This window comes from Macaca mulatta, chromosome 16 (genome assembly GCF_049350105.2).
Source record: "Macaca mulatta isolate MMU2019108-1 chromosome 16, T2T-MMU8v2.0, whole genome shotgun sequence".
NCBI classification, from domain to species: domain Eukaryota; kingdom Metazoa; phylum Chordata; class Mammalia; order Primates; family Cercopithecidae; genus Macaca; species Macaca mulatta.
This window is the reverse complement of record NC_133421.1, coordinates 8,123,161-8,145,850: the sequence shown is the minus strand read 5'-3', so window position 1 is coordinate 8,145,850 and position 22,690 is coordinate 8,123,161. Positions and strand designations below refer to the sequence as shown.

At 47.6% G+C, this 22,690-nt stretch overlaps 4 protein-coding genes and 1 pseudogene across 51 annotated transcripts in view; 2 read left to right on the top strand and 3 right to left on the bottom strand.

Annotated features, from left to right (window-relative positions):
* Nucleotides 1–1,468: 1,468 nt before the first annotated feature.
* On the bottom strand, nt 1,469–6,762 carry LOC100425071 (polyunsaturated fatty acid lipoxygenase ALOX15-like; annotated as a pseudogene). The gene is made up of 10 exons (XR_013405862.1): nt 6,735–6,762; nt 6,538–6,571; nt 5,999–6,188; nt 5,564–5,765; nt 5,185–5,266; nt 4,984–5,106; nt 4,489–4,604; nt 4,128–4,288; nt 3,012–3,155; nt 1,469–1,872 (listed from the first exon to the last, which is right to left on the bottom strand). The product of XR_013405862.1 is annotated as a polyunsaturated fatty acid lipoxygenase ALOX15-like (transcript).
* Nucleotides 6,763–7,309: 547 nt separating this feature from the next.
* On the bottom strand, nt 7,310–11,230 carry C16H17orf100 (chromosome 16 C17orf100 homolog). The gene has a single exon (XM_077970178.1). It carries the CDS (start codon nt 10,940–10,942, stop codon nt 10,565–10,567), a length of 378 nt encoding a protein of 125 aa, XP_077826304.1. The 5' UTR covers nt 10,943–11,230; the 3' UTR covers nt 7,310–10,564.
* On the top strand, nt 11,227–19,477 carry MED31 (mediator complex subunit 31). The gene is given in 4 exon segments (NM_001194236.2): nt 11,227–11,354; nt 12,141–12,218; nt 12,499–12,595; nt 18,574–19,477. Coding segments are annotated over 4 exon segments (396 nt in total). The 5' UTR covers nt 11,227–11,326; the 3' UTR covers nt 18,767–19,477.
* On the bottom strand, nt 15,336–22,201 carry TXNDC17 (thioredoxin domain containing 17). Of its 18 annotated transcripts, none has more exons than XM_077969281.1 (6): nt 21,990–22,201; nt 21,383–21,464; nt 20,899–20,974; nt 16,938–20,266; nt 16,583–16,792; nt 15,336–16,534 (listed from the first exon to the last, which is right to left on the bottom strand). In XM_077969281.1, exons 1-4 carry the CDS (start codon nt 22,132–22,134, stop codon nt 20,198–20,200), a joined length of 372 nt encoding a protein of 123 aa, XP_077825407.1. In that variant the 5' UTR covers nt 22,135–22,201; the 3' UTR covers nt 15,336–16,534; nt 16,583–16,792; nt 16,938–20,197. The 18 variants fall into 18 exon arrangements, with proteins under 18 accessions (XP_077825407.1, XP_077825405.1, XP_077825404.1 ...); XM_077969279.1 differs by having other exon boundaries at nt 16,583–16,821; nt 16,966–20,266; XM_077969278.1 differs by having other exon boundaries at nt 16,583–16,840; nt 16,986–20,266.
* A 317-nt stretch (nt 22,202–22,518) lies between these two features.
* Nucleotides 22,519–22,690, top strand: part of KIAA0753 — a 64,377-nt gene continuing 64,205 nt past the window's right edge. For all 30 annotated transcript variants that reach the window (XR_013406029.1, XR_013406032.1, XR_013406026.1 and 27 more), the window contains exon 1: nt 22,519–22,572. The gene's annotated coding sequence lies outside the window, so the exon portion shown is untranslated. The remainder of the gene's footprint in view (nt 22,573–22,690) is intronic.

Here is a 22,690-nt window from a genome sequence, read left to right as displayed (position 1 = left end):
CCCAGTGAGATGAATTCACTTATCTGAGGCCACCTACTCATCAGAGTAATTTCTCAGTCAATGGGAAGAAACAGGCCGGGGCAGTGGCTTACACCTGTAATCCCAGCACTTTGGGAGGCCGAGGCAGGCGGATCACCTGAGGTCAGGAGTTCGAGACCAGCCTGGCCAACACTGTGAAATCCCGTTTCTACTAAAAATAACAAACAAAAAAAAATTAGCTGGGTGTGATGGCGTGCACCTGTAATCTCAGCTACTTGGGAGGCTGAGGCAAGAGAATCGCTTGAACCCAGGAGGAGGAGGTTGCAGTGAGCCGAGATGGTTCCATTGCACTCCAGTCTGGGTGACAAAGCAAGACTCCATCTCAAAACAATAAAGTTTAAAAAAAGAAATGTATTGTCTTAGGCCACTCCTGGCCAAATGCTGTGCTGAATCTATTAGTCTTAGGACTTTCAGAGAGAAGGCCCCACACGATCATCTCCTCGGAGCCCGGATATCAGGGTAGAGGCACCTTGACAGAGCCATTCTGAGACCTTCCTAGGTCATACACATTCTTATTTTTGGAGATCTTATTTATGACGCATACTTTATGCACATCGGGACTTAGTCTATTTTGCATTGCTCTAAAGGAACACGTGAGGCTGGATTATTTGTAAAGAAAACAGATTTATTTGGTTCACAGTTCTACAGGCTGTACAAGAAGCATGGCACCATCCTCTGCTTCTGGCGAGGGCTTCAGGGGGCTTCTACTCATGGTAGAAGGCGAAGGGGAGCAGGCATCATAGGGCATCATAGGGAGAGAGCAAAGGAGCAAGAGAGAGGGGAGCAAGAGAGACGGGCAGATCACCTGAAGTCAGGAGTTCGAGACCAGTCTGGCCAACATGGTGAAACCCCGTCTCTACTAAAAATACAGAAATTAACTAGGCATGGTGGCACATGCCTGTAATCTCAGCTACTCGGGAGGCTGAGGCAGGACAATTTCTTGAGCCTGGGAGACGGAGGTTGCAGTGAGCCAAGGTCGTGCCACTGCACTCCAGCCTGGCTGAGAGAGTGAGACTGTTTCTAAAATAAAATAAAATAAAATAAAATAAAATGTTCTTTTCTATCTAACACAATGCAACTATTCTTCATAGAAATAAAGATGCTATTCGTCTCTCCTTGAGAAAAGAGACACACAAAGTCGCAAAAGTCACTGCATCCATCTCTGGGAGAGAGTAGTAATATTCATCTCTGAGCTATGATAATTACTCCATAAATGGAGTTGCCGTCCTGTCTGAATATTGTTATCTAAAAACTAAATTGTAAAGTTAATCTTCCACAAAATGTATATAAAATAATGAGGAAGAGACCTCCAGCTGAACTGAAGGAGCTGGATTTACCCTCTTGCCTGAAGTAACTGAAGAAACAGACAAAAGCGGGCCCCATAATTGCCGCAGCTTACTGCCTGGAGAAAGCTTTCCAGCTGCAGAGTAGGGAGGAGCAACCCTGGCAGAGTCCTATCATCTTCCTGAGTTAAGGAGACAGAGAGAGCTGGCAGTACTGGGAGGCCAATACAGCCAGAATAGACAGGGCAGCATGCTGAAATTGAGGGTGTTGTACAGAAAGAGAACTCTAGAGAAATCAAGTATTCAGCTGAATACAGGAGAGAAGGGGATAAGGTGTTACCTTGAAGATAGGATGTATTGATGGCAGGCACCTCATGGTGGCCACAGCAATGACCTCAGCCATCAAGCATCCCCTCAGAAGATGAGACTGCAGCTCATGGAGCTGGAAGCCAGAGCTGAGGACCCAGCATTTGGCTAGAAGCCAGACCATTGGAAGATCCGTGGGGAAGAAAAGGGGAGGTGGTGGGGATCCTGTGCTGGGCAGTTGGAGCTGGATCAGGGACAAGGTGTGGGAAGAGAAGGCATGAGTGCTGGGCACTCAGCGATTCCTGTCCCTCCTTGCATGTTAACCTTGCCGTTCGTCCTCCAAACGTGTTTCGCTTTCCCCATCTCACTGCTGCCGCTCCCTACAGCTCCCATTTCCTCCCCTCCCCTTCCTACCCGCTCGGTGCATTAGCACCCTGCAAGCTGCTTTGCCTCCAGCATTCTGCAGAAACTGCTCTTCTGGTGCCGCCTCCAGCCTCCATTTCCCCTTTCAGTCCCCACAGTGTGGAAAAGATTCAAACCACCTGCTTCCTTCATCCCACACTGTTTTTTCGAAATCTCATCTTTTGGCCCCACCTCTATACAAATGACTGAATCTCTTGTTCTCAGCTGCCTGCTGGACAATTTAAATGTCTTCCCATTACCTCAACATTGGCAAGACAAAAGTCTCCCGGGGCACCCTGTTCTCTTTATTGGTGCTATTTCTGCAGGCACCTGGCCTGGCTCCCTTTTCCCCTCTCCTTGATCTCCCTCTGCACTCGCATCCACCTGTCCTCTCCATCCTGATAATCACCACCCACATCTGAGCTCCCCTCCTCCTGGGGTCAGTGCTGGGGCATGTTGCCCCAGCCCCTGTTTCTAGCATCTCCCCTCTCCAACGCACCCTGAACACCACTGCCCACACCGTGTGCCCACAGCACGTTTCATCACAGCCTTCTCCAGCTTCCCACCTCATACTCCTTAGCCTGGCTTAGTCTGGCCCCAGTGCAACAGTCCCCTAGGAATCTCCTGACTCCTCTACCTCAGCCTCTGCCCAGTCTCTCTTGCCACTGAGGACTGGTCCTTCCTCTCCCTCCTGCTTGTCTGAGACCTGGCCCTCCTCCAAGGCTCATGACATCCCACCTCCCCTGATCCCTCCTGGGCTATCTCTGTCCACTTCCTCAGTCCCAGAGTCTGCAGACTGGCCCCAAGTGTCTCTCCAGCTACACTGCAAGGCCTTCGAATCAGAGACTTGGCGCATTTCCTCCTTTGGGGTCTCCCCGGTGCTCTAGCTCAGCGCCTTTGCAGATGGTGCTCAGTGAATTTCGATAAGGGGCTGAGCTAAGAAGGCTGGAGACTGGAAGCAGAAATCTTGAGTCCTCTCACCTGGATGACCATGGGCAAGAGTTTCCCATCAGGTTGCAGTTTCAGCATGATTAGAGGGGCAGCCATGTGCTGCTGGCTACAGAGAATAATGTTGGCCTTGATCCCATCCAGCAGGGAGAAGTCAGCTTCAAACAGTGTGCCTCCCTGGGTGGGGGGAAGAGGTCAAGGGCTGCTATCAGCATAAAGCATCTTCTTCCTACTCTGATTCCTCCGAGGGGGAAGAGAGAGAGAGAGGAGCTAACTTGTCTCCATCACCTACTTTGTTCCAGGTAATGGATCATGTGCTTATTCCCTCATATCATTGTTTTTTGTTTCTGAGCCAGGGTATAACTCTGTTGCCCAGGCTGGAGTGCTGTGGCAGGATCACCACGGCTCAATACAGCCTTGACTTCCTTGGGCCCAGGTGATCCTCCCACCTCAGCCTCCAAATAGATGGGACTACAGGTGCATGCCACTACACCAAAAATTACAGATGCTAATTTTTGTACTTTTGTAGAGACAGGGTTTCACCATGTTGCCTAGGCTGGCCTCCAACTTCTGGGCTCAGGTGATCCTCCCGCCTCGACCTCCCAAAGTGCTGGAATTACAGGTGCAAGCCACTGTGCCCAGTCTTATAATTTTTATACATAGTTGAATGAGCCTCAATTGCACAGAGGAAGAAACAGATAATCAGAGAGGTTGGGTATTTTGCTGAGGTCACACAGCTTACAAATAGCAGAACCAGGATTCACATCCAAGCCTGTCTGCCCTGGAATCCCATGAATTTCCTCTCTCTTGTTCCGTGTCGCCTCCTGATTAACAGCCACAGCAGTCTGACCCTGATTCTCTTACTCTGCACACTCCCTGAATCCCTAGCACCAAGGGCCAGTCACGTTTCTTCATTTGACCCTGTTTCTATCAACCATTCCACCTTGCACGCCCTCCCTCCGCAGCTAGTCTCATGTGGGAAGGAGGCCGAGCCGCTGAGCTTCTCCAGGATCCCTCAGGACCTCTCCTGCAGAATCCCGCCTTGCTGGCTGGCAGCAAGCCCGGCCCAGAGTGGTCCCGCAGCAGCATCATTGACGCTAGCCCACCCCACTGCACTGTTGAGCCTCCTCGGGGCTCTGATGTCCGTACCTCCAGCTCCTTCTCCAGCTGGGCCTGCAGTTCCTCCATGCCTGGAGGGAACACGAGGCGGGCAGGAAGGTGAGCGGAGAGCCTCAGCACCATGGGGTTGGCGCCGTTAAGAAACTGGTACCCAAATAAGGCATCCTCCTTCCAGGAGTCCCGCACGCGCTCTGGGGAAGGCAGTTGTTTAGCAAGTTGTGGGATCTGAGCTCTTGGTCCTTCCAACCCCACCAACCATGCTCCCTTGACTCCAGCCCACCAGAGGGACCCCAGTCTCTGGTCTCCACACCCTGCTTCTTTCAGTTCCCCTGGGTTGGGCGGGATCTGGGGGTAAGGGTCCTGGGAGACATATTGGGGTGGGTGGACTGACCAGCCACCTTGCTCTGGCCACACCAGAAAATCCAGTTGAAGTCATTCAGATGGCTCCAGCAAGTCAGATCATTATTTTATTTTATTTTTGAGACGGAGTCTTGCTCTGTCACCAGGCTGGAGTACAGCGGCACAATCTCAGCTCACTGCAATCTCCACCTCCCGGGTTCAAGCAATTGTCCTGCCTCAGACTCCCCAGTAGCTAGGACTACAGGCGCGCACCACCAAACCCAGCTAATTTTTGTATTTTTAGTAGAGACGGCGTTTCACCATATTGGCCAGGATGGTCTCGATTTCTTAATGTCATGATCTGCCCGCCTCAGTCTTTATAGGCATGAGCCACCATGGGCAAAGGGTTTGAGCATCATTCTGAGACTCCAACATGACCACCACAGGCACCGATCTTGGGCCAGTCCAGTGCAGTGCAGCCCATAAGCCCCTTGGCTTCCACTAGACCAGGACATCTCTCTCTCACCCAGCCTCCCCTTGCTCTCACCCCTTGGCCAGTGAAACCTCAAAGTCAACTCTCTTGTCTTCCAGAAATCACTCATCCACAGGGAGGTCACTTAGTTTCGTCCCAGCCACACTCAGAATTAACCCATCCTTCCAGTTTCCCCACCTGTGGGGCGGGAAGGAAATCAGGCGTGGGTGCTGGAAGCAGCAGCAGCTCACGTGGGGTCAGGGGAGGAGGGCTCACCGGTACAGCTTCCTTCTCTCTTCCAGCTCCTTTTCCTGGTGTTTCTGGAACAGGCCCTGAGGGTCATTGCCCACAGTGCGACCTAGAAGGGCAGGGGAGGGCTTGGCCAGTGACTTTTGGTGAGATCCTCTTCTCGCCCCTGCCGGGAGAGCCTCATCACCCCGTCCTTCTGTGTGGCCTCTCCCCGCTCAGCATCACGCCCCTTCCCCAGGCTCCAGCCACTCTGTGCCAGCTGCAGCCACCGCCCCTTCGACACCCCCAAAGACCCCGGCCCTCCAGGTTCCAGCACCTCCATGCTGCGCTCTCTTCTCCACAAGCGCATCCCCCCAGCTTCTCTCGCACCCCAGAGGCCTTCTGACACCCCCAGCCCCGCGGTCACCGGTGCCTTCGGGCAGGCTCAGGACGCCGTCGCCCTCCACCCAGCGGTAACAAGGGAACCGGACCTCGTCCCCGTCGCCGGGGCCCTGCACGGAGATCCAGCTGCAGAACCAGGCGTCGTCCTGAAGGAGGTGCCGTTTGCGCAGCTTCACAAACAGCAGCGGCCCCAGGTACTCGGGCACTTCCACCTTGACTTCTGTCTCCTGCGGGCGACATTAGAGGCTCAGCCCCGGCGGGGACGGGCGGGAGGGTCACCCGGCTGAGCCCTGCTCCTTCCAGAGCCCACGCCCTTCCTTGGAGGCTCTGAGAGAAGGAGACGTATCAGGGTCGGGGGACTGAGCCAGAGAGAGAGAGGGACCGCGCCGAGCAGGTGGCCCCAGGACTCCGTTCTGAGGGGACGGGGACGGCAGGTGGGAAGGTCCGCACCTGCTCTCACTTTCTCCTCCCTGTGGTCGTTGACTGTGCCAAGCGCTGAGCTGGGCCGGCGCCGCGCCTTGGACGAGCGCGCTGTGGAGCCGGGACGCGCTGGTGGCAATTCCTGCTGTGCGACCACCCCCTGCCCCCACCCCGCCCAAGGCTGAGGACCTGCAGGGGCCCCACCGGCCTGGGGACAACCTCCCGGAGACCTGAAGGCGGAAAGGGCTCAGCCAGGGAGAGTGAGAGAAAGGGAAGGCAGGGGAAAGGCGCGCCGGGCAGAGCAAGCAGCGGGGATGGGAGGGCGCGCAGCACCTTGGAGCTGGAGCTCAGAGCCCAGGTGTGGGGAGTCGGCAGGTCCGGAGGCTCTCGAAGGTGGCGCCAAGGGCTTTGGATTTGGTCCCGAGAACAAGCGGGAGCCATTCGAATGTGTTAAGCAGGGGGAGTGAATTAGGGAGAAATCATTCTGGCTTCAGAAGGGCTTGGAAGGTCTGCAGCAGAGGCGGCGAGGCCGCTGGAGGTTTGAAATGGCTTTTACAATAGAGAAAGCGGAGGACCTACGACGGCTCTGGCGACCAGTTTCCAGACACCAGAGCTGTGTGGAATGAGGGGCGCCCAGGGGCATCCCCTTAATTCCAAGGAGAGGGAGTAGCGGGAACATTTATTGAGCGTTTACTGTGTGTCACCAACTGCCCACCACAGGGAGGAAAAAAGGGAGGAGGGAGCGCCTTTCCACCTTCTGTGCCCCGTCCCCTCACCATGGAGTCGCGGGGCAACCCGCTCCATGCGCATTTTCTTTCTGGCTCCCTTCGCCAGCGACGCGGGAGATGATCAGGGTCTAGAACTGACTGCACCGGATTCTTGTTTAGAGGGACGTGAAGGGAGGGAGGAGGTGCGGGTGACACCGGGGGAGGCAGGAGGAGAGGGCTGGGAGGTGGGAAGAGGCGAGGACCTCTTTCGGGCATGTTCCTTTGACGTTCCCTGAGACAGACATCCGGATTTGGGGATCTGGGAGAGAGCTAGAGCAGTGATGGGAATTTGGGGTTTCGCGGAAGAAAAAAAGTAACAGGACCGGGTAGAACACCAGGTAGATATGACATGAGATATGACGGGAGGTAGGTCGGGAAATCGAGAGTGCTCTCCTGTCTTGACTCCCCACCCCAGGTGATAAAGCCCGAAAGGTCAGAGATCCAACAGCGCAAGCGGTTGAAACAGTTTTTTAAAATAGAGAAAGCGGGAGGACCCACGGCCGCTCGGGTGACCGCTGAGTTTCCAGACAAGGGAGCTCTGGGCAGTGAGGGGCGCACAGGAGCATCTCCCCAATTCCAAGGAGTTCAGGTAGCCGGAAATTTTATTAAGCGCTTTACTGTGTGCCACTTGCGTGTTTTCTGTCCAAATCAGAAAAGGATTTGGACAGAAAACAGGCAGGAAGAAGGAACCAACGCCTGGTACAGCAGGCAAGCGAGGCAGGGGTAGGACTTATGCACGTGTATGCAAGCCTGGATGGCTGGGAAGCCAACCTCCATGTAAAGGCAAGCGCGGTCACACAGATACACACACACGCCTCACAAGCTGGATTGCAAGAGAGGGTGAAGTGGGCGAGGAGACCCAGTCAGCCGTGGCATTTGAGGAAGGTACATTTAGGCCACCGAAATTCATTCCACCAACTTTGCACACTTGTCTTCCTTGTGCCACGCTCTGGGACTCATTCCTTTTGAGGGTAAAAGTCTCTGCCTCCCTGGGCTCCTGCCCCACAGGCGCTCCCACAGCCCGGCACCGCCCCCTCGCCATTCCGGAGCCAGCGCCAGCTGAGCGGGCCTGGCCGGAGCCACCGTCCCCTTACTTCTCCATGCCTCGGGACCCGGAGAGGGAGCCGTGGTTTCCGGAACTTCTCACACCCCTCCAGGCTTTTCCTCTGTTGGGCAGGTGACGAATCGGTGTCTTTGCTTGTTATGGCCCCTGCCATCGCCATGGAGACAGGTGAGTAGCGCTCTGAGCCTGGAGTCTCCGAAGACAGAGCTCTCCTTGTCACAGACCGCTTCTTCCGCTTCCCCGGGGCCTCCTTCCAGGCCTCACTCTCGGCAGGGTTAGTATTTGGACAGGGAGGAGAGAAGGCTCTTGTAGCATCTAGAAAGGCTAAGGTACTCTGCAGTTTTGCTAATTTGGTTTGTTCGCACATCTTTGCTATTCAAACACGACCCCACCAGCTTCCCAGCATGGGTGAGACTAAGGGAGAGGACTTGTGTCTTAAAGCATGTCCTCCTTGTGTCTTAAAGTGTGTCCTTGATTGGTTTTCTGCTTCTCATATGAGCTTGCATACGTTTGAAATATCGTCGCCAGACTTGTGTATCATTCTGCTACTTGTGCTTCTTACATATGATATGCTCCATCATCTTTTAGGCTCTTTGGAGTCTCTTGTTCAGTTTGCATCCTAAGTTTTTCTTAACTGACTCAGCAGGTAGCTTTTGCAAAACTTAATCACTGTTAACAATTGTTACAATGCATTATTAAAATAGGGGACGTCACAGTTATTACAGCCTACCTTAGTGATCACTGTTAAAATTCCTACACAGTGGCCCACAAGTGGTAGGTATTGTGTCCGATTTGTGCTGCTGTTTTCTTTAATGATTTCTCTTTACCTTTAAAGTCAACCCTCTTCCATGACTGTTTCTTAGGTCTCACTACAATCCTGCTATGTAGAAGTGGCATGCTGTCCTAATGGACCATGCTCTAGCTTTCCAAGCTGCTAGAACTGTGTTTCTCAGCCTCGGCACTATTGACATTTTGGGACCAGTGATTCTTCATTGTTGGCAGAGGGAAGGGTGTTGACCTGTGCACTGTAGGATATGAGGTGGCATCCCCAGCCTCTACCCACTAGGTGCCAGTAGCACCTAATGTGCTACCCACTCCCCCTAACTTGTCTACCAAACTAAAATGTCTCTAGAGGTTGCCATATATCCTCTGGGGTCAAAATCACACTTAGTTGAGGACCACTGTCCCACATAAAATGTAAATGGCATCATATCATTCCTCTGTTGAAAACCCTTCAATGTTTTCCTATTGACCTTAGAATAAATCTCAAATTCCTTTCTGTGGCTTAGAAGACCTTCTGTGGACTGGCCCCTGCTTGCTTCTAACTCCTCCCTTCAGTTCTGCTTCCATGTCTATATAATCGCCTCTCTCTCCCTCCAGCCACACTGGCCTTCTTTCTGTTCCTTGAACATTCAAAGCTTGTTCCCTTCTAGCTTTTGTATTTGCTGTTCTTCTGCCTAGAATGCACATGTTCCAGATCACTGTTCATTCACACATATCTCAGATTAAATGTTACCTAATCAGCAAGGACTTCCCCGACCATTTTATCAAAAGAAGCCTCTTACTTCCATTCTCTATCACATGACCCATATATTTCCTTCATAGTGCTAATCACAATAGAAAATTGTCTCGTTTTGTCATTGCTTGTCGGCCTTTTCACCAGAGTGTAAGCTCCACTACAGCTGGGACTTTGGTTTTTTTTACTGCTATAGCCCAAGTTCCCAGAATACAGGCAGTCCCCAACTTAAGATGGTTTGACTTATGATTTTTCGACTTTACAATGGTACAAAAGCGACCAGGAGAAATAGTACTTTGAGCACTCATACAACCATTGTTTTTCACTTTTAGTACAGTATGCAATAAATTACATGAGATATTCAACATTTTATTATAAAATGGGCTTTCTGTTAGATGATTTTGCTCAACGTTAGGTGTTCTGAGCATGTTTAAGGTAGGCTAGGCTAAGCTATGATGTTTAGTAGGTTAGGGATATTAAGTGCCTTTTCAAATTACCGTATTTTCAACTTACAATAGTTTTAATGGGAGGTAACCCCATTGTAAGTGGAGGAACATCTAGTACCTGGCACAGAGCAGGTTCTCAATAAATATGACTCTTCTCCATCTTCTTCAAACCTCAGACCAGGTTTCAATGGCCTCCTCTCACTTTCTCTTCTAAGATTATTTTTGCTTGCTGGTGGGTTTACTGTCATTTTTAACTACATCTAACCTACCTTTAAAAAGTGTATGGATGGGAGTGCCAGGTACAAAGACTTAGCATAAAGAAAACCACCAGTTACCTTGAAACATAAACAAAGGCCATTAATAATTTATGAGTCTGTTCCTTGCCCCTCAAGTTTCTAGCAGGCATGGAATCATTCCACAGGTCATGATTTCAGTTTGGTCTCTGTTCCTAAGGGGTGAAGGTCTTCTGAGGGCTGTGGATCCCAAACTCACCTGGCTCAGAGGCTCAAACAGCCTCTTTGTCCATCAAGCCAATTTAGACAGCATCCTGGGCATGAAAATCTTTTGTGCTGGCTTCAAGTGAAAATAGTTCACTGGGTCAAAAGTAGGCTGGTCCAAGACGCAGGATGGTCAATAAACGTTGGCTGTGTTCAGAAACTGCGGCTTGGCTGTTTCTTCCATTGATTTATGGTTTGTTTCCATGAAACCGAAAATGATTGGTCCACCTGGCAGCTGGCTGGCTGGCTGGCAACTGGAGGCCTTTCTGTCCTGGCTGAGGGCCCTGGCCCCTTGGTGGCCTTTGGGAAGCAGCATCTCATCGGGCCGGTTTTTCGTTCTGGCGGGCGGCCGGCTTGGCCCGCGGGGCTGGGCTCTCCGCGCAGTGCAGAGCCGTCTCCACCCTCAGGGACGAGGCCCTGATGTGGCGGGACGTCGTTTCCGTGCGCTGCGAGGAGGATTCCACGTGCCGGGAGGACGCCTCGAGGATGCCAGGGAGCCGCTTCCCCAAGGGGGAGAGGGAGGGCCCCTCGCTGCGGCGCTGGGAGGTCTCCACCCGCCGGGACGACGTCTCCACGCGGTGGGACGAGGTCTCCACACGGTGGGACGAGGTCTCCACGCGGACTGTGGACGTCTCTGTGTAGCGGGTGGTCCCCACCCGGGGAGAAGACTGCTTGGCCCCTCGGGCTGAGGCCATTCTGCCGGCGTGAGGGGGCCAAGGAGGCCTCGGGGCACCCCCCAGCCCAACGGTCACCGCAGGCAGAAGAGAGGAAAACTACGGTACTGCCATAGCCGGGAGCGCCACAACACGATGACGTGGAAACACCATGATCCTTCCAAGGCTAAAAACACTGGGCTCCTGCCCCTCAGGCGCTCCCACGGCCCGGGCCCCGCCCCCTCGCTATTTTGGAGCCAGCGCGGGTGGAGCCATCCCAGGGCTGGCGGGATGGGCGGAGCCGCCCGGCCCCATATCCCACAGTGCCCCGGGACCGGAAGAGAGAGCCGTGGTTTCCGGAACTTCCCCCGCCACTCTGGGCTTTTGCTCGGTCAGGCTGGTGGCGTTTTGGTGTCTTCGTTTGTTATGGCCGCTGCCGTCGCTATGGAGACAGGTGAGTAGCTCTCTGATCTTGGAGTCTTCGCAGATGGAACTCCCCTCGGTCCAGACGGCTTCCCCGTGGCCTCCTTCCAGGCCTTACTCTCGGCAGGGTTAATATTTGGACAAGGAGGTGAGAAGGCTCTTGTAGCGTCTAGAAAGACTAAGGTACTCTTTGCAGTTTTCCTAATTTGGTTTGTTCGCACATCTTTGCTATTCAGACACCACCCTACCAGCTCCCCGGCGTGGGTGAGACTAAGGGAGAGGACTTGTGTGTTAAACCGTCTCCTCCTTGATTGGTTTTCTGCTTCTCACATGAGCTTGCCTAAGTTTGAAATATCGTCGCCGGACTTTATGTGTCATTCTGCTACTGGTGCTTCTTATATGCATACGCTCCATGATCTTTTAGGCTCTGCGCAGTCTCTTGCATCCTAACTTTTTCTTAACTGATTCAGCACGTAGCTTTTGCAAAACTTAATCACTGTTAACAATTGTTATAACGCATTATTAACATAGGGGAAGCCATAGTTGTTACAGCCTACCTTAGTGATCTTAGGAATTCTCCGTTTGTGTTGCTGCTTTCTTTGATGATTTCTCTTTAATTTTAGAGAAACTTCTAACTCCTTTTAATCAGGGCTCCGCTTTTCTTAGATTTCGAAGAAAGGTTTATCTCCCCCAACTCCCAGTTTAGGAAGACCATCTCGGCATTAGTCAGGTTTCTTTATTGCTGTTTCCTTACTACAAATCAGTATTATATACAGTGACCCTTACTTTCCATGATTTTTGCTGTCTTGTCTCCTAGATGATGCTGGAAATCGACTTCGGTTTCAGTTGGAGTTGGAATTTGTGCAATGTTTAGCCAACCCAAATTACCTTAATTGTAAGTTGTTAAGCACCTCATTAAATTGAGTAGCTACTAATGATTTCTGACAGAAGAGTTGCAATTCAAAATAGTATCTACTTTTACACATTCTCAATTGAATGACATTACACTTATGCTGGTATATAGATATAATTGCGCACTGGGATTTGTGTTTTGAATTCAATGTGTGTTGGTGGTGGGGGTTTTATGTAAATAGATCCTTTACATTAGGGGTAACAAAGCATAGTTTAAAGATTGGTTTGACCTACAGACATTTTTTTTTTTTAATGCTTTTCAGTTCTTGCCCAAAGAGGTTACTTCAAAGACAAAGCTTTTGTTAATTATCTTAAATACTTGCTTTACTGGAAAGACCCAGAATATGCCAAGTATCTAAAGTAAGTTTAATTTTTATAATCCTAAGCATGTGTATACTTTATGATATGATAGATTTCTTCGTTTCACATTGGCAAAAATGTATTTGGAATCTCTCCACTTCTTTTCGTTGTCACCATCTTAACACAAGACACTCTCATCTCTAACTTGTATCACTGCAGTAATCTACTCCCTGGTTATCTCTGCTTCCACTTTTACCTTCCTGCCCCCCCCCCACCCCAAACCAAACCAAGCAAAACAGCTTTCTACACAGAAACCAACTTAGTCATTTAAAAATATAAATCAGAACACTTTACTTTCTTGCTTAGAACCTTTCCATGACTTTCCATACCATGCAGAATAAAATCCAGTCTCTTTTCTTGGGCTAAAGCCCTATATGATCTGGCCCTGCCTTGTCTGACCTTGTCTTTCACCACCCTCCCCATCTCACCAGGTTTCTGGTCCCGAAGAACTCACAGTCTGTAAATGAAGTGACATAAGCCATGGGCTGAAATTAAAAGAGGGTATCTGTAAGGAAGGTGTTTCTGGGGTTATTTGGAGGAGGTGATGTTAACCTGAGTCTTAGAGTTGCTATCTTTTATTTAAGGCCTCTTATGTGCCAGAAACAGTGCTAAATGCTTCATATGCATTAACTCATTTATATATATATATATATATATTTACCATTCAGGTCATTCAGCGACACTTTTGTGTTAAGGCTTACTGAATTGCAAGAAGCATATAACCACAAACCTATTCCCTTTTAATGATTAAAAAAAAAAAAAAAAAAACACCTTGAACTCATCCCTGCTTTGTCTTAAGCAGGTAGAAAGCAATAGTGAACCTTAAAAAAAAAAAAGTTTGAGAGGAAAATGTTTCAAACTTGTTTCGAAGTCACTTTTCTGTGTCCAATAACAATTGACTCACGAAGCATATACATCTTATATTGCCTTCAGGACCCTTTGCACCTTTTCTGGCTTTTTATCCATTTAATAATCCAAAGAAAAGACTTTTAAGAAAAATAGATTTCAACAAATGTTGTATGTATGTAGATTTACAGACTCAGTGTTGGAAGCCTTAGCCACCAACAAGTTTAATCTTACCCAAAACGTTGCCGAGAGATGGTCATCTACACTCTGGAGGTTTTCACTGAGCCCATGTTACTCTGTCAGGGACAGCTGATTTGATTGTTAGCCAGATGTTAGAAAGTTATTCCTTATATTGTGATATAATGTCTCTCCTTGTAGCTCTAGTCTGATTGTAGTGTTATCCTTCATCTATCTGCAGTCACATGAAGTCTATTTGTCCCACTACTGGTGACATTAATTTTGATAACTTGGTTGTCCCTGGATTGAGCTAGAACCATTCTATACCCTCTTGAGGACAACAACCTTCCAGATACTTACATTCAAGAGAGATTGCAGATTAGCCCCTTTTGGGCATTTTATTCAGTCTGCAGAAGATTTTAGTTTTTTTTTTTTTTTTAATACTTGCCAACATTTGAAGATCAGAAAGTTTTATATAACAAATGCAGATTTCCCGCTACTCTTTCAAATCTGGAAGATCTAGTAACCATAGATCTTAATTCTCCCAAGTCAACAACTGGCTGAAGCTGAGAGCAGCTGTCACTACTAGCTGCTTTCCAGCTGGTGGAAGGGACACTTTCTACCACTTGGCCTGCTTCGTTGGTAGCCAGTAGGTGTCACTATAACATCTCTCTCCATCTGTGTTTCTCAACTACCCTCAGCCGTTGTGCCGTGGTGTCCCGGAGTTCAGGTTCCCTCCGCTGGATGTTTGGCAGTGGTACTTTATGCAGTTCAGCCAGGAACTAAACACAGGCCTTCATGTGTGGTCAGAGTACAGTGGGCCAGAGGTCCTTTCTTTTCTTCACGTGGACATATACCTTATGTTACTTTTGAGGGTGGGGGTGGGAGAGGATCACATTGTTGACTTGCTGGGAGCATTACGTCAATTAAAATCCTTCAGTTATTTTCATCAATGTTCTCCCTATCTTGTTTATTTTTAAAAACACCGAATGTGGAACTTCCCTTTTATACTGCCGCTGTTTCATCTTGTGGACATGTAGCCTATCAGAGTACGATTCTTTACTGTCATCTAATGTATTCTGATGTAATCACTGCATGTCTGAATTCTAGTTACTGACTAAATGCTGCTTGAGACCATTCTCTTGGTTGTCACATTATTTTACAGTTGAAGAAACTGAACCTTAGGGAGGTTAAGTACCTTGTTGAAGGCCACCCGGCTGGAACTTACATCCTGGTTCATTTTAACTACTAATGCTGTCATGAAAGGGAGTTAGCCAGGGCAGGTGTGAATAGAGCATTCTAGCATAAGCAACCAACAATTAGAGCAACTGTGTATTTTCATTGCGTAGATAGCAAACCTTTAATGTCTTGGAAGTTACTATCTTAGAAGCATGTGTTAAGCCCTCTATTCAATGTGGTGTTCACATCATCAGCATTGGTTTCATTTGGGAGCTTTTTAGAAATGCAGAGCTCAGGCCCCACTCCAGGCCTAAGGAATCCATCAGCATTTTAAGAAGTGGTTCATATACACATTAAAGTTTTAGAATCATTGCTGTAGTATCCTATTTTCCACACTTGAGTCATTTGCATATCACTTGTGCAACTTTGGCTTTATCTGCTTTCTTCCTGAAGGGGGCCTGCCTCCCCACACCTGTGGTATTTCTCGTCAGGCGGAGACCAAAGACTGAGAAAAGAAATAAGACACAGAGACAAAGTATAGAGAAAGAACAGTGAGCCCAGGGGAACAGCACACTCAGCATGCGAGGACCTGCACCGGCGCCGGTCTCTGAGTTCCCTCAGTATTTATTGATCATTATTTTTACTATCTTGGTGAGGCGAGTGTAGCAGGGCAACAGGTAGGGAGAAGGTCAGCAGGGAAACATGTGAGCAAAGGAATCTGTATCATGAATAAGTTCAAGGAAAGGTGCTGTGCCTGGATGTGCACATAGGCTAGATTTATGTTTCACTTTCCACAAACATCTCAGTGTAGCACAGAGCAACAGAGCAGTATTGCTGCCAGCATGTCTCACCTCCAGCCACAGGGCGGTTTTCTCCTGTCTCAGAATAGAACGAATGGGAATGGTCGGCTTTACACTGAGACATTCCATTCTCAGGGACTAGCAGGAGACAGAAGCCTTCATCTTATCTCAGCTGCAAAGAGGCCCCCCTCTTTCACTCCTCCTCCTCAGCACAGACCTTTTACGGGTGTCGGGCTGGGGGCTGTAAGGTCTTTCCTTTCCCACGAGGTCATATCTCAGGTTGTCTCAGTGGGGGGAAACCTGGACAATTCCCAGGCTTTCTTGGGCAGGGGTCCCTGCGGCTTTCTGCAGTGCATTGTGCCCCTGGTTAATCAAGAATGGAGAATGGCGATGACTTTACCAAGCATACTGCCTGCAAACATATTGTTCACAAGGCACATCGTGCACAGCCCTAAATCTATTAAACCTTGATTCAATACAGCACATGTTTCTGTGAGCATGGGGCTGGGGCTAAAGGTACAGATTAACAGCATCTCAAAGCAGAACAATTTCTTAGTACAGATCAAAATGGAGTTTCTTATGCCTTCCTTTTCTACATAGACACAGTAACAATCTGATCTCTCTTTTCCCCACACTTCCTATATTTTAATGTATTTTAATTGTCTCAGTTAGTTTTTGTCTTTTCAACTTGAAATAATTTCACTTACAAAATAGCTGGAAAAATAGTAAAGATAATTCCTATATTTTCTTCACCCAGATATTCCAAATGTCTAACACTACAATCAGCAAAAATCAGCACATTAATATTGTTACCTAATCTACAGACCTCACTCACATTTTGCCAGTTGTTCTGCTGGGGTGCTGTATGTAGTACAGGATCCAGTCTAGGCTGTTGTCCTGCTGGGGTGCTGTATGTAGTACGGGCTTTAGTCCAGGCCTGTTGTCCTGCTGGGGTGCTGTATGTAGTATGGGCTTTAGTCCAGGCCTGTTGTCCTGCTGGGGTGCTGTATGTAGTACAGGATCCAGTCTAGGCTGTTGTCCTGCTGGGGTGCTGTATGTAGTATGGGCTTTAGTCCAGGCCTGTTGTCCTGCTGGGGTGCTGTATGTAGTATGGGCTTTAGTCCAGGCCTGTTGTCCTGCTGGGGTGCTGTATGTAGTATGGGCTTTAGTCCAGGCCTGTTGTCCTGCTGGGGTGCTGTATGTAGTATGGGCTTTAGTCCAGGCCTGTTGTCCTGCTGGGGTGCTGTATGTAGTATGGGCTTTAGTCCAGGCCTGTTGTCCTGCTGGGGTGCTGTATGTAGTATGGGCTTTAGTCCAGGCCTGTTGTCCTGCTGGGGTGCTGTATGTAGTATGGGCTTTAGTCCAGGCCTGTTGTCCTGCTGGGGTGCTGTATGTAGTACAGGATCCAATCTAGGCTGTTGTCCTGCTGGGGTGCTGTATGTAGTATGGGCTTTAGTCTAGGCCTGTTGTCCTGCTGGGGTGCTGTATGTAGTATGGGCTTTAGTCTAGGCCTGTTGTCCTGCTGGGGTGCTGTATGTAGTACAGGATCCAGTCTAGGCCTGTATGTTGCATTTTGCTGTCACATCTTAGTCTCCTTTCATCTCAGTGGTCTTTTCTTTTCCATGACTGTGACAGAAATGATTTTGTATCCTTCATGTATCTGCAGTCACATGAAGTCTATTTGTCCCACTACTGGTGACATTAATTTTGATAACTTGGTTGAGGGTGGTACCTTCTAGGTTTCTCCATATTAAGTTACTATTTTTCCTTATGTATTTAATAAGTATCTTATGGGGAAATCCTTTGAGACTATGTAAATATCATATTACATGCCCATTTTAGCATCTTTTGAAGATATTTGTTTGAAACATTTTTTACTGTGGTGATTTTCGAATTCTGTCATTCTGCATTTATTAGTTTGGAATTCGATTGTAAGGCAGTACATTCCCTTGTTTTCTATTTATTATTTTATTAAAGAAATTTACATCCATTTAGTATTTTATCCTGTGAATTAGAATTATGTATTTTCTTGCTCTGAGTATTCTAGATTTGGCCATTGGGAGTCCCTTCAAGTTGGTTCCTGAATACTTTTGATCGTCCCAATAATTTTTAGCACTTTTTCTTCTGGCACTACGTAATGTTCCAGGCTCATCTTGTACTTTCCCTCTCTTATCCCTGAATCACCCTTTTCTCCAAGGAAACCTGCTCCTTGGATACCACAATCTGGACATTGTGTGTTCATTAGTACCACAGTGTCATTGCTTCTAGGCCCTCTCAGTACACAAAGCTCAAGAACTCTATGTTTGTATGTGTATCCATGCACACATGTATACATCTGTTTATCCTGTCTACCTATATTAAAAGCCCTAAGTACATACTAATGTTTTCAATACCAGCTCAGTAACACAGGATTCATTCTAGCCTTTTTCCTTTCCTTGTCGAAATTTGGCTGTCCTTATCCACAGTATATTTACTTGTCCAATCCTAGAGTATATCTAATTTCAGAGTTGGTATATCCCTGTGGACAAGAAGAGTATAATGTATGTGCATAGTTCTCTTTCAAACCAACTCACTTTTAAATGAAAGTTGTCTTTTTATCACTATTGATGGAAAAACAAAGAACTATCAATTAAACACAGAATTAGTAAAATATGTTCATGTTCTTCACGTTGGAAACCACTAGAAGGGAATAGCATGGTTTGTCCCTACATTTTCACTCTGCTTACCAGTTACTGTGTTGTGTGGTCCTGAGCAAGTTTAAATTTAATCTTTCTGAACTTAAACCTTCTCACTTTCGAAAATATTGCTGAACACTGACCTTTGATGACCAATCAGGGAAAACACCCTATGCTGCCAGTGTGTACTAAGTTAAAGAAATGGTAGGCTACAAGATCATTTTTAAGAGAATAACTTAATTAGACCTTGGCATTATTTACTTAAATTATGTTGTTCATTTACTTATAAACTTAAACCCAGGTACCCTCAGTGTTTACACATGTTAGAGCTGCTCCAATACGAACACTTCCGAAAGGAGCTGGTGAATGCTCAGTGTGCGAAATTCATTGATGAACAGCAGATTCTACATTGGCAGCACTATTCCCGGAAGCGGATGCGCCTTCAGCAAGCCTTGGCAGAGCAGCAACAGCAAAATAACACATCGGGAAAATGAAAAACCGGATACAGATGAGGCTCTCAATACATGTATATAATGTATTTCTTTTGTACAGTGAAGACAAAAAATGAAAACTCTTCCTATCTACCTTTATTATGGTAGCCCCTAGAACCTTTAGTGTGCTTTTTAATCCAACTTTTTATTGTTAATAGACTATTTCTTTTAAACCTGAATTGGTCTACTTTGATTTCCCTGTGGATTTGTAAGGTGTTTTCTTTTGTATGCATTTAGCATAATCAGCTGATTAAGAATGGAAAAGTTAGGTGCTTTAGACCAAATGAGGCACTGGGGCATGGGGTAGGGGTGGGCCACCAAGTATACTGAATTCTAAGGCTAGCTCTTCCTGACATATAGTAGCGCAAGGCCATCTCCTGGAACCTTACTGTCTCTCAGATCAACTACTCTACCACTCTTATCTATGTAGTGAGAGTAGCGGAGTCAGTGACCTCTTTAAATCACAGGATAGGAACTGCATAAAGGTTCTCAAATTCTGCAGGACAGGAAATCCCTGTATTACCTGCTTTGCAAGGTGGCTTTAAGAATCACTGTGGCCTCATTTGACCTAGTCATGGCAGGACAACTAGTGGTTAATTACTAATTGGACTCTTGACTTTAGAACAAACATGAGGAGCCTCAAATACTTGTGCTCATTTGGGAAAACTAACATTGATTTGGGAGGTACCACATACCAGGTGCTATGTTAAGTGCTTCCTTGAATTCTCATTTTATTCTCAGAACCTTGTTTACAGAAGAGAAAACTGAGGTTTGGATGGGGCGGGTAACTTGCCTGTGGTTACACAGCTAGTAAGTGGTAGAATCAGTGTGACTGACTCCAGCTTGGAGTTCTTCCCACCACTGGGTTACACAGTCTCTCCAGCCCCTCGCCGCCACCTGCCTAATCCCAAGTAAAGCACGTTGAGAGAAGCCACAAAACGAACTGCCTCTAGTGCTCAGGGTCGGTTTTTTCATGAACAAAACAAAACTGCCTGAATTAAGCAGAGGCTGGATTAGAGGTAATATGCTTCCCTCAGTGGTGAGGTTAGGTTCTACGTTCCAAAATCAAAGAAGGGGTTTCAGGACTATCAGTTGCTTTGCAGATGCAGAGAATTTAAAATAAAAGATCCTGATCTTTTGAAAGATTTGGAAGGTGTGCTCTGCGCCTTTAGGAGTTTTTAGGTATTTCCGTCACCTTCAATGATACATTCCTTTGAGCCTTTACTGCTACTTCTGAAGACTTGTTTATATCTTAAAAATATCCATATATTACAGGCAAACTAAAGGTTCATGGGCATTTTAATAGCACCCTACTGTTTAGACACATGCCAGTTTTTTAACCTCATTTATTGCTAACATGTATTCAAAGCAATATACAGTTTATTGATACTAGAACAAATCAGGAAATCAAGACATGATTGCCATCATAAAATCTTAATCTTCAGAGAACAACATTTCCACCAGGTTGGCCTGAAGACACTCAGATTCTACCAGTTTTTGAGGCTGTAAGAGAAGAACAGTCAAATCTTCACTACTCCTATAAAACGTTATTAGGAGTGGAATAGGTTCTGCCTTGAATGACACTAATCTTTGAACACAGAAATTATGCAATTCAGAAACTATCAACTAGTTATAACAAGTTTTATGAAAGAATCAAGATATTTGCTGTAAGATGAATCACTAACATACTTGGCTGAAGAGACTTAAACCCCAAATACCATGAAGCTCCACAGACTAAAACAGGAAACAGCAAGCCCAGTGCCCTCTTCTTCCCCTCAACTCTTTAATTTAGGATCCCAGGGGCATGACTGAACTAGAAGAGGTGCCCTTACTTTTTAACCAGAATTATGAATTAAATAGAAAACAACTGTTGATGCCAGTGTTTTAAGGAATTATGAGTCAACCTACTTTCTGGCTATAGAATTTTTAAAGAGTGACTTAACATGAAAAAGACCTAATAGCTAGATATTTACATTATTAGTGTATTGGGATTGGCCATAGGAATGGACTTTCAGCAGCACTCTCAACAGCAATGGAATTGAGATAACATGCCAAGATCTTTTCAAATCTGGATCCACAGCAAGTTAAAAGTTTTGACAGTGAATTACAGGCCCAGCATATTTAAAGATACTTACTGTTCCATACTTAAGTAGTGTAGGCACTGCTGTTACTTTCAAGTTTTTTCTGAAGTCATTATTTGGATCTTTCCAACTGTTCCAAAAGAAAAAGTGATCATGAAAAAAATTTACTTGGTTTATTACGGTTTGCCTAATATTTGACATATTCCTACATTTAATTTTTTAGTAATCACTGTTCTTGCAAACACTTAAAAAACCTTGTGGACTATGGCTTAATTTGTTAATTACCCTGTGCAAAGTTTTAAAGTGTGACTAAGATATAAAAGTAAAGCCAGCTAAGTTCTGAGCTTACACCAGACCAAATTCGTTGAATTACCCTTACTTAATTCAGGTGGGCATTTTAAATTTGTATTTAATAGCTTCTAATTGTTGTGAGACATTGCCTTATAACACAGAAACTGGGTGCGTGTCCCTGAGGCCCTTCCCGCCTCAGTTTGCAATCTGTGCATGTCTGTGAAGTAGATTATACGTTGCCACTTACTAAGGCTTTTCTCCTACTTGGCAGTAGATGAACACACATCCTTCACTGATGTGCTTCAGCCCCTCTCGTACGACTGGTTCAGCTTTAAAAAAAGTTGAGATAAAATAATCGCACGTCAACTCCAGAATCAGGCACTGATAAACAGTGTTCTTTTCCCCTTCCCCCAGTCTTGGTAAGTACTCAGACTTTAACCTGCAGCTAACTGAAGCGGTCAGCAGAAGTCAGGTGTTCACTTCTGGTCTTAGAGCCACGTTAAGGGTAAGGACCAAATCCCAGTCCCGATTTGCCCCCGCACCACCGCGCCCATAACAATGGAAAGCACATGTATTTGCTGACCAACTCACGTATCCTGTAAGACTCTAATGGTACTGGGGGAGTGAGAAGTTTTAAGGAACTAGATTCCAAGATCATCCGGGTTAAATGGTAAAAGGAAGAGCGCTCTTGGCAGGACGGCGTAGAATTTAATAGGAGTTGACATGGGGACAGCTTAGATTGCCCCGCGGATGTCTGGAACCAAGACTCTGCCTCTGCTAAGCCCCCTTTCTGGTCGTAGGTTCGGCCTTCCTGCCATTTCCATTGGACAGCAGCCCCCGAATCCCGGCCTCACCCTGCACGCAGTCGGGGCACCAGCTTTTCCCTCCGGCGTCCTTAGAACCCGTAAAGTAGGCGAAAATGGTCTTGCCATTGTGCTCTTCCACGGCCCGGTGGAACTCCTCGAAGCCGGACACGCTCACCTCCTCGTAGCGGGCCATTGGCACGACGTGCAGCAGCTGCTGGAGGAGTGCACGTCTGGCTGCTGCAGGCGGGGCCCACGTGGGCGGGGCGAGGCTGTTTCCGGATGGGCGAGCGGGCGGAGCTTGCGGAAGCCAGCGCCGCTGAAGAGTACGGGAGCCTCTGAGGACCACAATCCATCCGCATGGCTTTCTGCTCTAGTTTCTAAGATTTTTCTGCGCTCGCTGCACTCCCAAACCCAGGCGTCTACCCTAATCTAGTCCCAGCTCCGACCCCATGGACACTGGCTGCAAAACTTAACGCCTGGCAACACCTGGATCCTTCAGTAGTTCGGCGTCTCAACGGCTCCCAAGCCGCCCTGCGCCTGTTGCTATGGCGACTGGGCGGGCGGCCGGAAGCGCGGCCTAGTTGGGGCCCCCCTTGCCCGCTTCCCGGTAGCGGCGCCTCGCCCCAGCCAGGTGGGCTCGGGATGGGGCTAGGGGGGATTCTGGGAAGCTGCTTTGAGTCATGGACCTGGGGGAGAGGAGATCTGACTCGGAAAGCTTTTGTTGTTTTGTCCCCCCAATTACCTTTTCT